Source organism: Gymnoscopelus braueri, assembly GCF_963280865.1.
Source record: "Gymnoscopelus braueri genome assembly, chromosome: 19".
NCBI classification, from domain to species: Eukaryota; Metazoa; Chordata; class Actinopteri; order Myctophiformes; family Myctophidae; genus Gymnoscopelus; species Gymnoscopelus braueri.
This window is the reverse complement of record NC_137621.1, coordinates 31,349,554-31,366,816: the sequence shown is the minus strand read 5'-3', so window position 1 is coordinate 31,366,816 and position 17,263 is coordinate 31,349,554. Positions and strand designations below refer to the sequence as shown.

At 41.4% G+C, this 17,263-nt stretch overlaps 2 protein-coding genes across 4 annotated transcripts; both read right to left on the bottom strand.

Moving 5' to 3' along the window:
- Positions 1 to 45: 45 nt before the first annotated feature.
- map7a (microtubule-associated protein 7a) lies at positions 46 to 9,823 on the bottom strand. 3 transcript variants are annotated; one of them, XM_080414059.1, is made up of 15 exons: positions 9,703 to 9,823; positions 8,238 to 8,348; positions 7,926 to 8,000; positions 7,651 to 7,814; positions 7,013 to 7,112; positions 6,457 to 6,573; positions 5,990 to 6,153; positions 5,176 to 5,273; positions 4,044 to 4,285; positions 3,629 to 3,809; positions 2,411 to 2,579; positions 2,163 to 2,267; positions 1,995 to 2,045; positions 1,650 to 1,860; positions 46 to 1,100 (listed from the first exon to the last, which is right to left on the bottom strand). In XM_080414059.1, exons 1-15 carry the CDS (start codon positions 9,794 to 9,796, stop codon positions 1,090 to 1,092), a joined length of 1,893 nt encoding a protein of 630 aa, XP_080270185.1. In that variant the 5' UTR covers positions 9,797 to 9,823; the 3' UTR covers positions 46 to 1,089. The 3 variants fall into 3 exon arrangements, with proteins under 3 accessions (XP_080270185.1, XP_080270186.1, XP_080270187.1); XM_080414060.1 differs by lacking the exon at positions 6,457 to 6,573 and having other exon boundaries at positions 5,990 to 6,177; XM_080414061.1 differs by lacking the exon at positions 6,457 to 6,573.
- Positions 9,824 to 10,978: 1,155 nt separating this feature from the next.
- On the bottom strand, positions 10,979 to 15,684 carry LOC308075166 (pre-mRNA-splicing regulator WTAP-like). The gene is made up of 8 exons (XM_080414833.1): positions 15,559 to 15,684; positions 14,495 to 14,543; positions 14,256 to 14,311; positions 14,089 to 14,147; positions 13,851 to 13,978; positions 13,543 to 13,721; positions 11,983 to 12,137; positions 10,979 to 11,827 (listed from the first exon to the last, which is right to left on the bottom strand). Exons 2-8 carry the CDS (start codon positions 14,522 to 14,524, stop codon positions 11,304 to 11,306), a joined length of 1,131 nt encoding a protein of 376 aa, XP_080270959.1. The 5' UTR covers positions 14,525 to 14,543; positions 15,559 to 15,684; the 3' UTR covers positions 10,979 to 11,303.
- Positions 15,685 to 17,263: the final 1,579 nt, after the last annotated feature.

Sequence of the window (17,263 nt, the reverse complement as noted above, 5' to 3'; positions counted from 1 at the left end):
CTCATATTGTTACATTGACACATTAACTGCCAAAGGAGACAGGCATGCTGCATAATACCAAGTTTAATTAAATATGGAATATACTTTAAGTTTTAAAACAGGTTAAGAAGTTTTATACTTGTACAGGTTTTATATTTAATCCATGGACCAGTGTAGAGAGTAAGGATAAACCTATAAGCAACAGTTAATATATATCACACATACCTTTTTAATGAATTGCAAACAATATTGTTTTTTATATTTCAATAAATTCATTTAAGCCCTATTGTTCAAGCCTTGCATTGCTTTAAAACGAAAGCACAATTTAAAAGAAAGGAACAGTCAAGACATTAAAAGCTATAGTGCAATTATTTTCTCTATAATGATGCACAGAAAATGGAAACAGTCTTTGGGGAACAAATTCCATAGCAGCTTTGAAAAATCACAATTTCTATACAGAAATCAAGGGGGGTAATGGCAAATTCATACCTTGTCGTATGACACTGTCCGTCACCAAATGTAACCAGATTTTCAGTTAAATTCTTTATTTTTCGCGAGCAGCATGATTGTACGACAAAGTATAAATAAGGCTTCAGACAGGAAGTGAACTATCACTAGCAACCATAACACATTGTTCAAAATGTAATACTAGTGCAAACAGTTACTACTACCCATAATTCCACAGTGACATAACTGAGGAAGGAAAAGTGCTTGAATAGCAGCATTGTCGAGATATCAGGAACAAGCTCAAGCATATGGCTGATGTAAATAGTTGTGTTTACAGAGACAACTCTTGCCACAACTGATACACTATACCTGCTAGTAACCACTCGGGTGTCTAAATCTACTGTACATCTTTGCCATTATTACTGCGAAGAGTGGTTGGAATAAATCTCTGCAAATTGCTGTAGATAACCCATGCTTGTGCCACTGCTAAATCAGGTAAAAGTGAAAGAAACACAGACATCATCCTTGTTAGGTCAGGTTTTAGGTGGTAGTGATGTTGACATGCTCTTTAGGAGTGAAGGGCAGAAACATGGTCTTGTTGTAGTCATTCCTGTTTCGCAAAGAGACCACAGCACTGCTTTTTAGGGTTGCCAACCTCCAAGGTCAGATGACTTCTAAAACGGAGAGAACAAATAGAGAATACAGTACAATAACACAATGTAGTTCAAACCAATTCAAAAGATGATGATTCACAGATCAGTAGATTCAAGGGTTTTACTTGAAGTTTTTACATGTGTACATGTGGCCGAAATGTACAATTTATTTTGTGGCTTGTCTTAAAGGTGCAGTAAGTGATATATATATATATTGGTTAAAACAAAACGTTATTTGTTATTCATTGCTAGAGTGTTTGTTTGGTGACGGGGAGACCCCTGTTCTGTTACTGAACATCAGGAGAGAGAACTCGTATAGGATACAGGACAAACAAGTGAATTTGGAGTGATGAGACAAAAAATATACAGACAAATAAATGAGTTCTCTCTCCTGACTGGATTAAATTGGTGTGCCACCTGAAAATGTATTTTCTGTTTACTAAAGAGCTGGAGAGACGGGGAGACCCATTACTGAACAAACAGAGCTATTTGACACTTATTTTAGCAAGAACATATCGGCGCCTTTAATGTCCCAACCTGTATTGTAGTGTTACGTCAATGACTTCTCACCTGCACGTTGATGTGTCTGAATCTCCTCCAGGCTTGTCAAGGTTCGGAGTGACCTGCGTTCTTTAAAGGCCACAACAGGGACCATATCCTCCATAGTATTCAGCACTTGCTGCGGAGGCTTGGCAACTTCAGCTATTGTGCCATTATGCACAGGCTCTGTATTTTCCTTTGGTTGCACTTCATTAGGCAGTATCCTTTCTGGAATGGATTTCTAGGAAACAAACATTAACCCAGTTTAGTCAAGGGGTAGGCTCTTGCCTCTCAAACTGGGGTTTTGGTTGATGTCGGTCATGCGTCAGAGATCCCTACGGCTAATGTGTGGTTTTAAACAGTCATACATCTTACCGTATCTGCAGGCTCTGTCTTCCGTGTTCGCCGCATGATCTCTTCAAGTCTCTGGAAAAAGACAACCACATGGTTAAAAAGGTTACCATGGTTGGATTATCTCCGAAACTGGTGTTTATCACAGCCAAGCTTATATCTCTTCACATTACATTTTTAAACTCCCATCACCTTTTTCCTTGCTTGTCGTGCTTCTTCTTCTTTGTGAGCAAGTATTTCTCGCTCTCTCTTCACTTGGGCAGCCTTTTCTCTCTCTCTTTCTTGTTCTTCCTCTCTCTGAGTAAGCGACATAAGTATATGTGTCAAAAACAAAAAAAACTTGAAAATTATTAAAAGACCAGTAGTTGGGCAGAACATAATATTTATACCTGCAGACATCAATCCCTATACTGTATATGGAGTGTATTTGAACTGCTCACCTGCTTCAGGAGAAGCGTGGCTTCCTTCATAGCCAAGGCTCGTTCCTCCTCAGCTTTCCTCTGCTCCTCTTCCTCCCTCCTCCTCTTCTCCTCCACCAGACGCTGAGCCTCTGCCTGTAGACGTGCTTTCTCCTCTACCCTCTTGACCTCCAGTTCTTCTCTATGCCTCCTAGAAACAAAATATGACAAGATGTCCATTTTATGACTCATGACAACTACTCTCCCCCAAAAATTGCTAGTAATAAAGTAAAACCATTATTGACACCATATGATATGTACAGTATCTTTATGGGCAGAATACTATTTCAGACATAGTAATATTCTAAGTGTCTATAAAGCTGAACTACAATGAAGCCCCAATGAAGTTATTTCTTGAACTGATGTAAACTATATGAACTTTAGTGCTGTCCTGTAGTTGACTACAGTGCATAAGCAACTAGAAAAAGTGCTCCTCGGAGCACAGGTCTCCGCCAGGTTAGGTAGGTTATTGTGGCCTCCTGGTGGCGCTATAATAGGCCAATGTGAAAAGGGTGCCATCTCTTCTTGGGCCTTTCACGGCAATCGGACCTTGCATTCATGATTTGAGGCATTTTGTTCCAAAAATTTGTTTTGCTAAATTATACCTGCTGGTGGCGCTATAACAAGCCAATTTGAAAAGGGTGGCATTTGTTCCTCGGCCTAGTGCAATGTGCGTGTGAAATTGCACGGAAAGCGCAAGCTGCGTTCATGATTTGAGGCATTTTGTTCAAAACGGACCAATCCTGCAAATTTTGGAAGCCAACCTTAGCCAATGGATGGAATATGGAAAATCGGACAGATCCGTGTTGATCACATGACTATAGAGATACTGTGTACCGATTTGCATGACGTTTGGATAAAATCTGTAGGAGTAAATGGGTGTTGCACAAATCGGCCTCCTGGTGGCGCTATAACAGGCCCATGTGAAACATTTGGGGCAGAGGTTCTGAATTGGCATCCAGGGAGTGTGTGTGCACAGTTTCACTGCGACCGGGCCAACGGTGCCTGAGATTAGCTGTTCACAGACAGATGGACGGACGGACGGACACACAAACGGACGGACAGGGGCGAAAACATACTCTCTCGCCATGCCTTTCGGCCTGGCGGAGACAATAATCATGCTTCACAGAGTAACTGCATAAAACACATAAGTGTAATATGTAAGTGCATGTGACAATAACAACCATGACTACTTCCCACCTGTCTGCCTCTTCCTGCAGCCGATTCTGCTCCTCTCTCTCCTTCCGGAGACGGGCCTCCCTCCGTTTCTGAGCCAGGACACGTGAAGCCTCTTCTGGGTCTGTGGTGCCGGCCAAAGGCCTGCTCATGGGTTCAGGCAGGGGAGGCAGTGGAACCGAAGGGGGTGTCATCTGGAAGGAACCTGGACATAACAACTGGTGGTCACGTTACCCAAAGCCACCTTGCATGCTTACAATCAGTAGTTGTTTGGGTTGTTCATACGTATCAAACCTTTAACAGCAGGACCACTCGAGGCGAGAGGGATAACAATTTCATGACTAACTGTTGCACACATGATGTGTGCAACAGCTCTAGTGTTACAAGCATTGTTTTGCATCTTATTTTGTGTTAAAAGTGTATCGTTTTGGATGCTTACATCTCTCTTCTTCTTTTGTACTGGTCACGGCTTGTGTTGGAGCTGCTGGCGAGTTTGAACGTGGAGTCTCTGGGGGACTCACATCCCCTATCTCCTCTTTCAGACTTTCAGCTGGCGTTCTAATAGGCCTCATGTTGCTAGGAGACAGGGCGGAGATACACATAGGAAGCTCTTCTTCTGGGACTGATGGAAGCTCCAGCTGTAGAGGTGTGGACAGTCTGCTGCTTGATCTTCTGCGAGTCCTTCAAGATCAAGTGTCCAGGTGGACCGTTTTTAGGCTTTATTATTTGTCCACATTACTTTTTTTTTTATACCAAACACATTACAAACAGGACGCACAAATCACAAAACTACAAATACAAACAAAATACATGGATGACAGTAATAGCACAATGTGCTTAAAAATAATAGGACAAACCATAGGTAGTGGTACAGTTTTGGTATTATAGTTCCAGCCCAGGAAAGGTTATTCACAAATATTATAAATGGGTCCCAGGTTTTGTGGAATCCCTCTGTGGGGCCACAAAAACTTTTCTTTGTTTTTCTGCAATCCCATCTATAATCCACTGACTATGTGATGGAGGTGTTACATCCTTCCACTTAAAAAGGATAAGGCGTCTAGCCAACAATGATTTGTCCACATTACTGAGGTTATGTATACCGCATATAGACAGTTTAAGCCAAATATGTTCATGTTGCTAGGAGACAAACCAAAACTTGGATACTTCCGGTTGGCTGGCCTGGTTGGTTAATATGATTTTGTAGTTGTACTTGAAAATCTTGAAAGCATTTGCGGCCCAGCCATCATCTGACCATTTAACACGGCAGCTGATAGGCTGCCATGTTAAATGGTCAGATGATCGGTGGGCAGCATGCATTTTCAGAGCATGTTTATTTGAATGATCGATCAATCCAGATCAATGGAACTAAAGTAGTAGTAGTAGTAGTTTTAAGTTCTTATTTATTGTTTTTTTAATTTTTAATATTAATAGTTATATTGTCATAAATCTTTTTGTGTTTTGGCAATTATTTGGAGGCCCACTCGCAATACCCTTGGGCCCCGGCCCACAGGTTGAGAACCAGTATCCTACAACACACAAACACTAAAATAAAAGAAGAATGGTTTGCTTACCGCTCTGGTTTTGTGATTGGCTTCAATGTGCTGTTGGCAGTGGGTGGTTTGCTGGTTAAAATCTTCTTCTTGAGCTCTTGTGGGCTTCCTGGTTTGATCTGATTAAGAAAGGAACAAATAAAAACAAACTTTCTCAGAACACATTCTTTACATGCTCCCTCTCACGCCTCTTTTGATACAGAAAAAAACACAGAAATGTGGTGGTATATTAGATTTTGGTATCATGTGCACTGAATCTAGAAAGGTGTTAATCTTCTGTTGGCAAAATGGCAGCATGCTTCATAGTAAGAATGCCTGCATTCTTTCTTATCCAGCCACTTAAAGTGTGAATGCAGAGCGTTCTATGCCACCATGACGGTGCTGAGAGAGAGAGAGAGAGAGAGAGAGAGAGAGAGAGAGAGAGAGAGAGAGAGAGAGAGAGAGAGAGAGAGAGAGAGAGAGAGAGAGAGAGAGAGAGAGAGAGAGAGAGAGAGAGAGAGAGAGAGAGAGAGAGAGAGAGAGAGAGAGAGATGGGTCGAACGAGCAATGCTTTAATAGCGAGAGAGAGTGCGAGTGACAGCAAGGCGGCCTGTGCCCTGCCTGTACCCGTGGCAAAAACTGTTCAATGACCAAAATGCTTCAGAGCAATGTTGACATAACTTGAGAAAGGTGAAACTTAATTAACTATGATGCAAGCGAGTTAAAGCAGCACAACTCCATTTATTGTGGGTGGGTGGGTGATGGAGAGAGGAGAGACAGTCTCTTCAGACAGACCACCCAGCATGTTATCAAAAGAAGTATAATGTTGAAAGTCAAAGGAGACCACTGGGATTACCTGTGCTGGATTGATGCTTCTGTTGCTATGGCTGGGCGAGGCAGACGCTCTCTGTTGAGCCGGACTGAAGTGGTGCCCTGGTTTTTGATTGCCGGTGGTGATGAGGGTGGTCATGGTGGTTATGGGGTTGTTCATGGTGGTGTTATTCGTGGAGTGGTATGAGACTGAACGGCGACAAACATGGACAACTGAACCATGTTTTAGTGCCGTTGTTGGGAAACAATGAAGGGGAAATGTATGCAAAATTGAGGAAATGTGCGAAGAGCATAAAAAGCATCTCAAGCAGTGTTTTTGAAAAGATACAAAGGAGAAAAACATTAGAACAGTTAGTCATCCAAATTTGTTATGAAGACTCTGGAAGTTAGTTGCTGTAGCCATCATTTAATTATTGTGGGAATTAATATTGATAACAGCACAGCTGTAATGTTTAAATCATAAATAATGCTATATATTCTTGGCAAGAGTACCTTCTTCTCCTGAGTGACAACCAGCACTCTTGCTCCTGGCCAGATAGGAGCATGTGGGAGTTAGGAGGCGACTGACCAAGTTCTTCTCCCATGTAGTCAGAGGCAAGCGGCGTGGAACTAGCATTAGCAATTAGTATACAGAATTAGATTCTGCTATAACAACTGAGGAAAAAGCAGGGCAAGACTGACAATGTTACAAAGAGCACATATAAGTATGCTTGGTGTTATGTGTTTAGAAAGCTAAAGATTTAGTAACAGTTTACAATGGCATAATTTCAGTGCATCAATCAACCAGCCTATGGAAAGATATGTAGTAGGCCTATGAAAAGAATACTTAAGGGACTATTTGGGTGTACAGTAACTAACAACACAACATAAATACAAATAATATTCATTCTATTAAGCCTGATATGAACACATTGTTTTATTGTATGCTTTTTCCATAGGTTAGAACTGTACCCAGGTCAGTACACTGGAATAATGTCCTGTAGACTAAAGTGTTACCAAACATTTTAGTAAGATGGAAACCCATCTATCCTTATACAGTATACCCTACCATTGTTCTTGCTGAGCTGTCTTCCACGGCAGTTCTGCTGGTTCTGCTTGGCCCGTCGGCTCTTCTCCAGGGTTCTGCGCACTGCAGATTCATATCGCTCCTTCATTCAGGAAAAAATAGCTTTAATGATACTACTTGATCTCACCACAGTGACCACTATGGTGTAAAATCATTGACTACATTCTACATAGACAGTATGGATGGAAGAAAGCTCTCTAGCTTTGTGTTTTATCCTTTTGTCAGGTATGTACAATTATGTTAATACATGTGCAGTTTTTCCACAAAGATGTCAGCCAATCAATCAATAAATCAATCATCATGTCTTCTATCAATTGAAATCACGAGTAAGCATCTATGACAAAGGGCCATAAAAATACGACGTAAAAAAACTAAAGTGGCTTGATTGGCTCAGACATGAGCCTATTTCCAGTTGAAATCTGCTGCTCAGCCAATCAAACGAAGCTATGGAAAAATGAATTGGAACAGGAAACAGGTATGCCAAATAATGGCACCTTCTGAGAACTGGGACTACAATTATGCACAGAGCCAAGCATATCATGTGTTTTGGGAAACTAACTCCCCCCTTTTGGAACAATAAAATAGTGAATTATATGCCAGACTCAACTTCAAAAACTCACTTTCTCCTCCTTCAGTCTCTGCTTGCGCTTCTCCTCAACGGCAGCGCGCCTCCTCTCTTCCTTCATTCTCTGCTCCAGGAGTTTCTTCTTTCGCTCCTCCAGTTGTTTCTCATGATACTGCCTGGCTCGTTGCTCTCTCTCCAGCCAGCTCAGCTCCCGAGAGGCTGTGAACATCCGCAAAGCAACAATAATACCCATTAACGCAGTCATACTGTATATCACTTTTGGGTACTCATGATTAAAAGATTGTGCTTGCATAACAGATGTTGACATACCGAGGAACTTCTCTTGCTCCTCTCTCCTCTCTCGTACCAGCCGCAATCTCTCAGCAACATTTAGTCCATTTGCCCCTAGAAAACCAGGAATTACCAGGTATAAAACAAATATATTGCAGCCACTTGAATAATGCAATTATTTCCATGAAATAATTCAAATTATAAGTCTGAGAAGAGATGTCAAATCAAAGCAGTCAGTAAAAGTAGATCATACTATTAATCCAGGGTTCTAATAACATATGAATTCCAAAAGGAGTCTAAGTCTGCTCAATAAATGCACAACCACCAGGAAAACATAAAGCTTTATCAAACCTGCACTGTTGCGTGGAGTGGCTGTGTTACTGATCTGGGCAGATTTGTTGCCAGAGGAAGTACAAGCAGTTTTCTTTGTCTGTGTATTTGGCTTGATGTTTGTGGCTTTTCCTAAAACGAGGAAGAAAAAGACCAACGTCCTTCAGCATGGTATGATACTGAGGGACAAAAATAGCATCAGCTCCCACCTGGGGTTTCATTCCAGGTCTGTATTACCAGACATGAACAGCATTCCTTGGTCGTCTCTATAAGCGTACATAGGGGAAAACTAAACACAGGACGTATGATCCCTAAACGTATCTCAGAACTAGAATCACCATTGAGTTTATTTGCAATGTACACTCCCGTGTTCTAGGAACTTCACATGGTGTTCGGTTTACATGAAGGTACAGTATACAAACAGATTTTCACAAAGATGACTATTTTCACATAATATAAACCCATATACCAACAAAGCACAATATGGTCCAAAGGCAAATTAAGATGCTACATAGAATTGAAAAACTAAAACGTTGGAGCCAGTTACAGCAGATGATCAAAGTTGAAAATGAATTATCTTGCTAGCAAGACATTATAAACCCTGTTCACACTTGCAAAAACAGTCTCACTCTCTAATAGTTTGTCTATTATACAAATACATACACTATTATGGATAATCAGTATATATTCAATACGCAATATGTACTGTAAGATTCCAAAGCCATTCAAATGGTGAATATTATAGAACAGTATGGACATAAGTGTATCAATGGGGATATTTATCCTACCATCTATTAATTAGCACTGTAAGATGCACACAACTACCTGAATTTAGCCCCTGATGGTTGCCATTATGGACTATGATGGCCCTAAGGTTATCGGTAAATGAAAGAGCCATTGTGAGCTGTGAGCTGCTTGATAAGAGGCATAGAGAACAGGCCAGCACCTGACCAGTCCTCATGGCGATGACTAAAACAAACAAACATGAGATTATTATCAAGGATCAGAACAAAATGAACCCGGGGCAGTCATCAGAATACTGTATACTGTATATAGAAACACAATAACACGATGACATAGTGGGTATATTATAATGATAACATAGTGGGTATATTTCTCCCACTGCTAAAAAACATAAACAATGTCAGGCGCACTGTTATTTTTCTTTGGGTGTATTATGTAATCACTGCCACCGTCTTCCTCTGAACATGGGCTCTCAAAACCTCCCATATTTAGAGAGTAGGTGGGGATGCTAGTCCCCAAAACGGCAATTCAATATTTACCAACAGAAGAATTTAAATCATTATGTTCCATTCATGTTTCATTTGTCGCCAACATGCTCAAAAGATCCAGTATATAGACCACCATATATTGCAATAAGCCCCTGCTAGGATTCAAAGTACAGGCTTATTGTGAGTGCTGATACTGTAAAGAGGCTTTTCTTCAAAGATTAAATAAAAATAAGCATTATATGGTAGCTACTAACCTTCCAGCCTCTTGGCTCCCTTCTTCTCGTAGGTTCTGTTAGAAAGCGGTCCCTGTGATGGAGGGGTGCCACTGTATTTCTTCTGCACAGCCATGCTAGGCACTGAGCCCCGACGACATACCACAACTTGGTACTCAACACTCTGCCTTCAGCTTTCTCGTCCTCCTCCTCCCTCCTGTCAATTTCTATTTCCAGATGCCTCTGGGTCCCCTCCTCCAGTGAGCGCGTGCAGCCCGTTCAGCCGAGCTTGCCTCCTGCATCAGCTGCTTGCTGTGCACTGCAAACCAATTGAGAGAAAAGAAGAACAAAATAGTGGGGAGCAATTGCAGCTATGTAATCCTCAGGGAAATCTAAAGAAAAATAACCTTCCTCTCCTATTTGTGATAACGCTACACAACTCTGAAGACTCATATCCTCCCTAGGTTGAGGCTAAAATGGTCAATTCCGTTTAAAGATCTCACCCTAGTGTGCTGCTCTGCTTTAATTGCATGTTGCAAAGCTGTGTTACTTTAACTCTGCCCACTGTACTCCTCTTCTCTAGATGCAAGCAGCCAGAGGGATGTAGAGTTTCTAGATGCAAACAGCCAGAGTTCCTAGATGCAAGCAGCCAGAGGGATGTAGTTTCTAGATGCAAGGAGCTTCAGGGATGTAGTTTCTAATGCAAGCAGCCAGAGGGATGTCAAGTTTCTAGAGATGTAAGCAGCCAGAGGTGTATAGAGGTTTGATGGCAGAATGAGGGAGGAAAAGCTGGATGCCTATAATAGTGAATGGTTACCAGGACAACAGTGGTTCATGCACTTGCATATGCACTGACATGTACTGATAGGGCATTTCACCGCTCTGATGCACTCACTGTCCTCAATAGAAGAGAGCCACTGAGAGGATTCCTTTTCACCCATTTTACCCATAATGCTCCACTGCTGGTAAATGAAAAGATGCTACCACTAGATGGAGGGCTTTCCTTTCCAAGATCAAGCTCACTTATAACTTAATAATGGCATTCATGTGTTATTGCTGGCTCTGTGCAGGGTCTAAAATTAATCTGTATTCTGACCTTTTGTATTGCAGACTTAACATGAAAAGCCCATCATATCTGTGTCATAGGATAATGAAAATGTGATGTTCATGGGTAACTCCCCAATTCCAGAGATCAATCATATATTAGTTTATCTAACAAAAGAGCTTGGATAATGAGCACAAATATAGATTTATAAAGTCCAACTTATATGAACGATGAATATTTGTAAAGCAAAAAAGTAGATTCTAGATGTTATGGACATAAAAATTTATTGTAAGTAGATCTACCCCTCTTCAAAAACAAAAAAAGGTTTTCTTTACAATAAACAGAAAATCACAATCATATTGATAAAAGAAAATAGCAGCACTTGACAAAGTTCCACATGACTTTAAATAATGACATTCCTAGTTTAAAGCCTAACATGTTAAGACAATGCTTTACAGTTTCATGGAAAAGTTGTCCACCATCGCTGAAAGTACAGTCTCCGTCTCATCCATTCCTGGGAAGTGCATGCACATATAATAACCTAAGGGGGGCAGGGGGAGAATCATGATTTTCTATTCTAATAATGTCTCAAAGGAACCTAAATTGAAGCATCCAAGCCGTTCAGGACATAGTGTGACTCTGCAGTCCTGCTACCCTTCCCTGCGGGTGTCCTGTCCTCCTGTGAGTCTTGGCTCGAGTCTGCACCAAGGGAATGTTGTGTGAAGGAGGTCTCACTACCAGTGGGGGAGTCAACTGTCTCATAGGCTTCGCTAAGCTGGCTCACAGCACCACTGTGGTTAGAGTTGGACAGTTTCCTATCTGTGTCAGTGGAGGGGGATGGTATTGAACACTGCTCGGTGTCACTGTTGCCCGTTTCCCTGGCGGGCTCTGTTGCCATCCTATGAATGGGGCTTGCGTTGCCTGGACTGTTGGTGATCCCTTCCTGGGAGTCCTTGTTGTGGGCAGGGTCTAGGTGGCCCGGGGTGGCATGACTTCCTTCAGGGCACTGGGCCTGCAGGGCCATCTGCTGCCGAGCCTCCTTCAGCTGCTCCTGAAGGACCAGAATGGTGCTCTGCATGCCCTCCACCTCCTCGTCCAGCTGGATGATGAAGTCATTAAGCTCTGTAGTGTAACAGACACCAAAATAAAAAAAGATAGAAATGAAAATATGAGTGATGGAACAATAATACAAAATCTAGATCTAGATGTAAACAGCAATGTCCCTGGTGCATGATACGTGATAATGTGAACTAATATCAGAAAAGGCATCTTCTCACCATCCTGGCTGTTCTTGAGCTCACAACTGTATTTCTTCTGAAGGGCCAGTTCAGCTTCCAGCTGGGCGGTTCGTCCCTGGGAAAGCTGTCTACCCAGTTCCTGGTTCTCCTGGATCAGCATCCGACACTTAGCCATCAGCTTCTTCCCCGTCTGGCTGCAACGGAGAGTTCATACCTTAAACAAGAGGCTGGTGAGAAAGCAATAAAACAATTCTTTTTTCTAAAGCTAATAAACCTACTAGCTTTCATTCTGGCTCTTCAAGATGGTTTCTCCCCCTATTAGCATTTTAAAGCAATTCAGCACTGAATGTAGATCCCATTTTTGTTGATTTACCATAATTTAGTCCCATCAACAATCTAGAAATGTATTGTCAGAGTACACTCAATGTTTTACAACAATACAATTACTTCTGTTGCAGAACAATTAGGCTCAATGCTACTGAACCCACTTATATGATCAACTGGCATACTGTCAAATTTATAATAAATTTAACTGCAGTGCATGTACACAGATTTTGTTCAAATAAAACCATAAACACAGAAAACCTATAGTTGACGATAACCCATAAAACATGTTTCAGATATATTACAAAGTTAAATAACTTTGTGACATAAAAAAGGAAGATTTTGTCAATTTGAAAATGGAGGAAAACCACTCCAACTGCCTACTACTACCTTTCCTTATTTCACATTTGGGTTACTGATTAGGCATTTTAAATACAGTTCATTTTCAAAAGTAAACCAGAGTGAAAGAAGAGGAACAGTGGTGACCATATGAATTTAAGAGAATTCATAACATTAATTTAAATTCAGATTAATAAAATCAAACTGTCATACCTGGACATGGCTCTGGCTCATATTAATGACAAACTGATGTTCAAGGTGCCTCCTGTGTCAGCTCAACTTGTAGCAAGCCCAACATCACTCCAGAGACCAACAACAGTCTTTAGTATTTATACAGTTTCTGGTGCCTCATGAGCAGTTCCTCCATATCAATTCTCAACATCTATACTTTTTTTGTGGAAATGTATGGTTTTGGCTGAGCATTACGGATTAATAATTAATTATTGAAAACCAAGTGCCTGTAGTAGAGGATATATTACAGCTATATAACAAAATGTTATAAGTCATTAGGCCTCCCATACAAAGTAGCTGTGCACAGGTGTTAAACCTCAGTAAACATTATAAAATGTACCAATCCTATTATCCATCCACAAAGAGTATAATGTTGTTCCTAACAGGGGCTCATTCGGAGGTTGAAAGCGACCATCTCTTCTGAGCAGTCCTGCTTCCTTCATGCTCCTTTGAGCGGTTATCAGTGTTCACCTGACAGTCTTTGACAAAGTCTATCATGAACGACAAGTGCAGGAGTGGGGGCGCCATGGATCAGGTAACGTATCTCCCTGGTCTCTCAACCTCTCTCTCTTTTTTTTCCTTTTCTTTAAATGTCAGTCATGTTTCGAACACATAGCATTTTCTGCCTTTCCCCACACTTTGCATTCTTGCAGGATGTGAGTTCTCTGGTCAATGTCTCAGCAGGAGGATTGTGGTTTGGTTTACCTATCAGGTGTAAACTTCCAAGCACTCAGTTCATTTTGGGCCTGCTCCAATCTGTCTTTAGTCTCATTCAGTTCAGTCCTCATTTTGATGAAAAACAGGTTGACGGACGGGTCTAGCATGGACGATCTCAGCTGGGCCAGACTGGGTTGTTGAGCTTGCTTGAGGTACTGAATCTGCGTCTGGATAAGAGCAGAGGACAAGTGTCACATTCAGCCCATGCAGCTACCCATCACTGCAGACTTCAACCTTCAAACATGTCTGCCAAGGCTGATGATTATATGGTTGAACAGATTCACAGTGATTCTCACCGAGCATTCCTGCATTTCCTGCTCTTTCGTGGCAAGCCTCATGACAAGGATGTTCTCCCGCCGCGCAGCCTCCTGTTGCTGCTGCTTCAGTTTTTCCTCGGACTCCCTCAAGTTCGTAACATCATTTGCTGCGAGACAGAAAATAGTGATGATAACCACTAGTAAATTATCAGTGCCCGGGGGACAAGCCAGAAAAAGCCGTTTCATAATAGTTAGTGGTGAAGATGAGAGAGCTTACAATTTATCGCTGAATATTTTCTTTCCAGAACTTCGACGTATGCTTCGTCCTGCTTCCACCTGAAAAAAGAACAGCAGCATCGTTCAAACACAGCGCTGCTCATTTGGGTCAGTGGGTGCCTGTGGCATGTACGTGTTGGACTCAGTCCAACTGTAAGTTTGTCATACCTTTCCCAGAGTTCCTCCCGGCTCAAGCTGTTCAAATCAGATTCATTGAGACGGACCTGCAAAAGTGGAATAAATAAATAAGAGTATCATGAATTGGAAGAACATTGCGAGTTTGGACCACTATGGCATCATGGGGTTGATCAAGCCTAAAAGTAGAAAACGGTCGCAATGAAGGTAAACTATTCATTTAGAGAAGATAATCTAGCATTGCTGCTAATGGCAACAGTTTATTCACTCACCTTTTTGGGCAAAGGTTCGTCGTCAGTCATCCTGCGGGCGCTGGGTTGGCTGTGAAACAAAATGTTTTTCATCAGTTGACACCAGTGGTGGAAAGTAACGAAGTACATTTATAAGTAACATTTTTGGTATTTCTACTTTGTTAAAGTATGTCCAATTTTCAATCCTTTATACTTCTACTCCACTACATCTCAGAGACAAATATTGTACTTTTACTACACTACAATTATTTGTAGATTTTGATTATTACCAAACATACATTAAACACATCAGCCCTATTTAAACTTTGGCTATTTTCAAAAGATTTGAATACATTTTAAACATATGATAACTTATGAAATGGGACATTCTGCATAATGAGTACTTTCTACTTTTGGTACTTTAAGTACATTTTGATTCCAACTACTTTTGAACTTTTACTCAAGTCAATTTTGAATTCCGGACTTTTACTTGTAACAGAGTATTTCTACAATGCATTATTGTAGCCATGGTTCACATGATGCTCATGTTTCAGGGCCAGCAGTATTGATGCTTTTACTTAAGTAAGAAATGTGAGTACTTACTTTCCCCACCACTGCTTTCAGTTCACTAGCTTTAGCACACGAAAATGATGTTAGCTAGTTAAGTCTCCACGGCTGTTTATCTATCTATGGTTGAGCAGCAAAGCTGACTATTTAAGTTAACGACGCTGATTTAGCGCAAAACCAATTACAGCGATAATAACCACTCGGTGAGCTTGTAAGGAAAAGTACAATTCTAGCCCTTCTTTAACCTTCACTTTCAACTTAATGGGGGTGCTCCTTCCATTCCGACATCTCACCACTCCGACTAGTGGCTTCCGCGTGCGGTTATGGTTAGGGTTAGGGTTAGGTATAGGGTTCGTCAACGTCGGAAAGGCGACATGTCGGAAAGGAGAAATGCACCCAACTTAATGATAGCCGACCAAGTTTAGCATGGAGGCTAGCTAGCTGCATTAGCAAGCTGTTGGCTAATGTTATGTTGCTTTTTGTGAACAATACAGTCGACCAAACTAACAAACGTTAGCTAAATGATGTTAACTTCTTACCCGAACGCAGTGTAATAGAATATTCGTTCCAATAGGCCCTGAATGACTGTTGAACTAACAGTTCAATGACTATGGTGATGACTGCAGCCAGTCCCTCTGTCTGCAACAACAAGCCAAGCAGTTAACGGTACAACAGTCGAAGGACCATTCTGTTTTGTCACCACTAGGTGGCGCTTCCATTCATTATTTCAGTGGTTCTCAATCTGGGGGTTGGGACCCCCAGGGGGGTCCCCACATGATTTTTTTGGGGGGGGTCCCCAAATGAGACTCATGTCAGTGAAGTGACACTTTAAGGACCTTTAAGACCTTTTTAATACCTCATAGGAAAAAAGAAATAAAAAAAGACCATTACTGCATCAAAAGTAATCAACAAACTATACTATAAAAACTGGTCAAACATTGGCCAAATTGTCAAATAATATAAGAAAGGGGCAAATATTGTGAAAATAGCCGATCTACAAGCTTGCGAGGCGTTTTGAGCTTGTAGATCGGTTATTTTCACAATATTTATCTGTGGAACCAAGTCAAACTAAATGTAATGCCTCAACTCCTACAATTCCAAGTGCTTGTCAGGGTGGGGAGTCCCCAGTTCAAATATGATTATTTTGGCCACGGCCTGAAAAGGTTGAGAACCACTGCATTATTGGGACAAGATACTGTATCTGGGTAAGATGTACCCATATAGCTCAATGGATGTACGCAATGTAATTTGACATGACATCCGCAATGATTGCTGAAGCTGACCATATGGAATATATCCTGTTGAAGGATAGAGTTAGATCGTGGTATTGTATGGGTGGCAGACTTGGACAAAGGAATCTGTCTCTATGGCACAAATAGCCCAATCTCATTAGTATATAGGGCCCCTGTTGGGATAAAGCAATTTGAGATGTTGTAGTTAGTTTGTAGGCTCTATAACGGACACGTTGGCCGATTGTCCTTGTTTAAGGCCATCGTCACTTGAGGTCAAATGTATGTGCAATTTCCGCCCAGGAAGGCCCTGACTTAGGCCAGGGTTTAACATGAACACCAATAAGGACAATAACAAAGGGCCATGTCTTTTTTTCACAGACGAAACCAGCCAGAACCCCCCCCCCCCCCCCCAGTATAATGATACACTACACCGTGGTCAGGTGATGCACCCACTGAGCCACTGGAGCACAAACCAGATGACAATAACTCACAGGCAACCCAGCCAACCGAGGGTTTGGGACACTGCACGCCCAAACGGGATAAGATTGCATGGTTGGTATCAGGTCCTTGTGTGGTTTACCCTAGACGACATTGGGAAAGGTGTCACTTTAGGGCTCAGTTGCATGCTGCTCATGCATGTTAATTATTGCAACCTAGATATTATTCATCAAAGGTACCAATAATGATATTCTATGTGTAGTTGGAATATAGTAAAACAAAAAAACGAGTGATTATTAATCATTTATGATTTAAAGGTGACGTGTTACCCCTGGCAGATGAGTCTAATGAGTGTCAGCGTCTAATGAATGTCAACATCTTCTAATGACCTCTGATTTCTTCATTGCATAAGGTCTTTTTAGTATGGTTAATTTACATTCAAAAGCAATGTTATTTTATCTTGGAAAAGAGTGTTATAGGGGTATTTCACTTTAAAACACTTCTGGGGTCATTTTAACATAGACCTACTCAGGCTTTTGTGAACACCCCAGACAGTTTTTAAGTTGCTTTATTC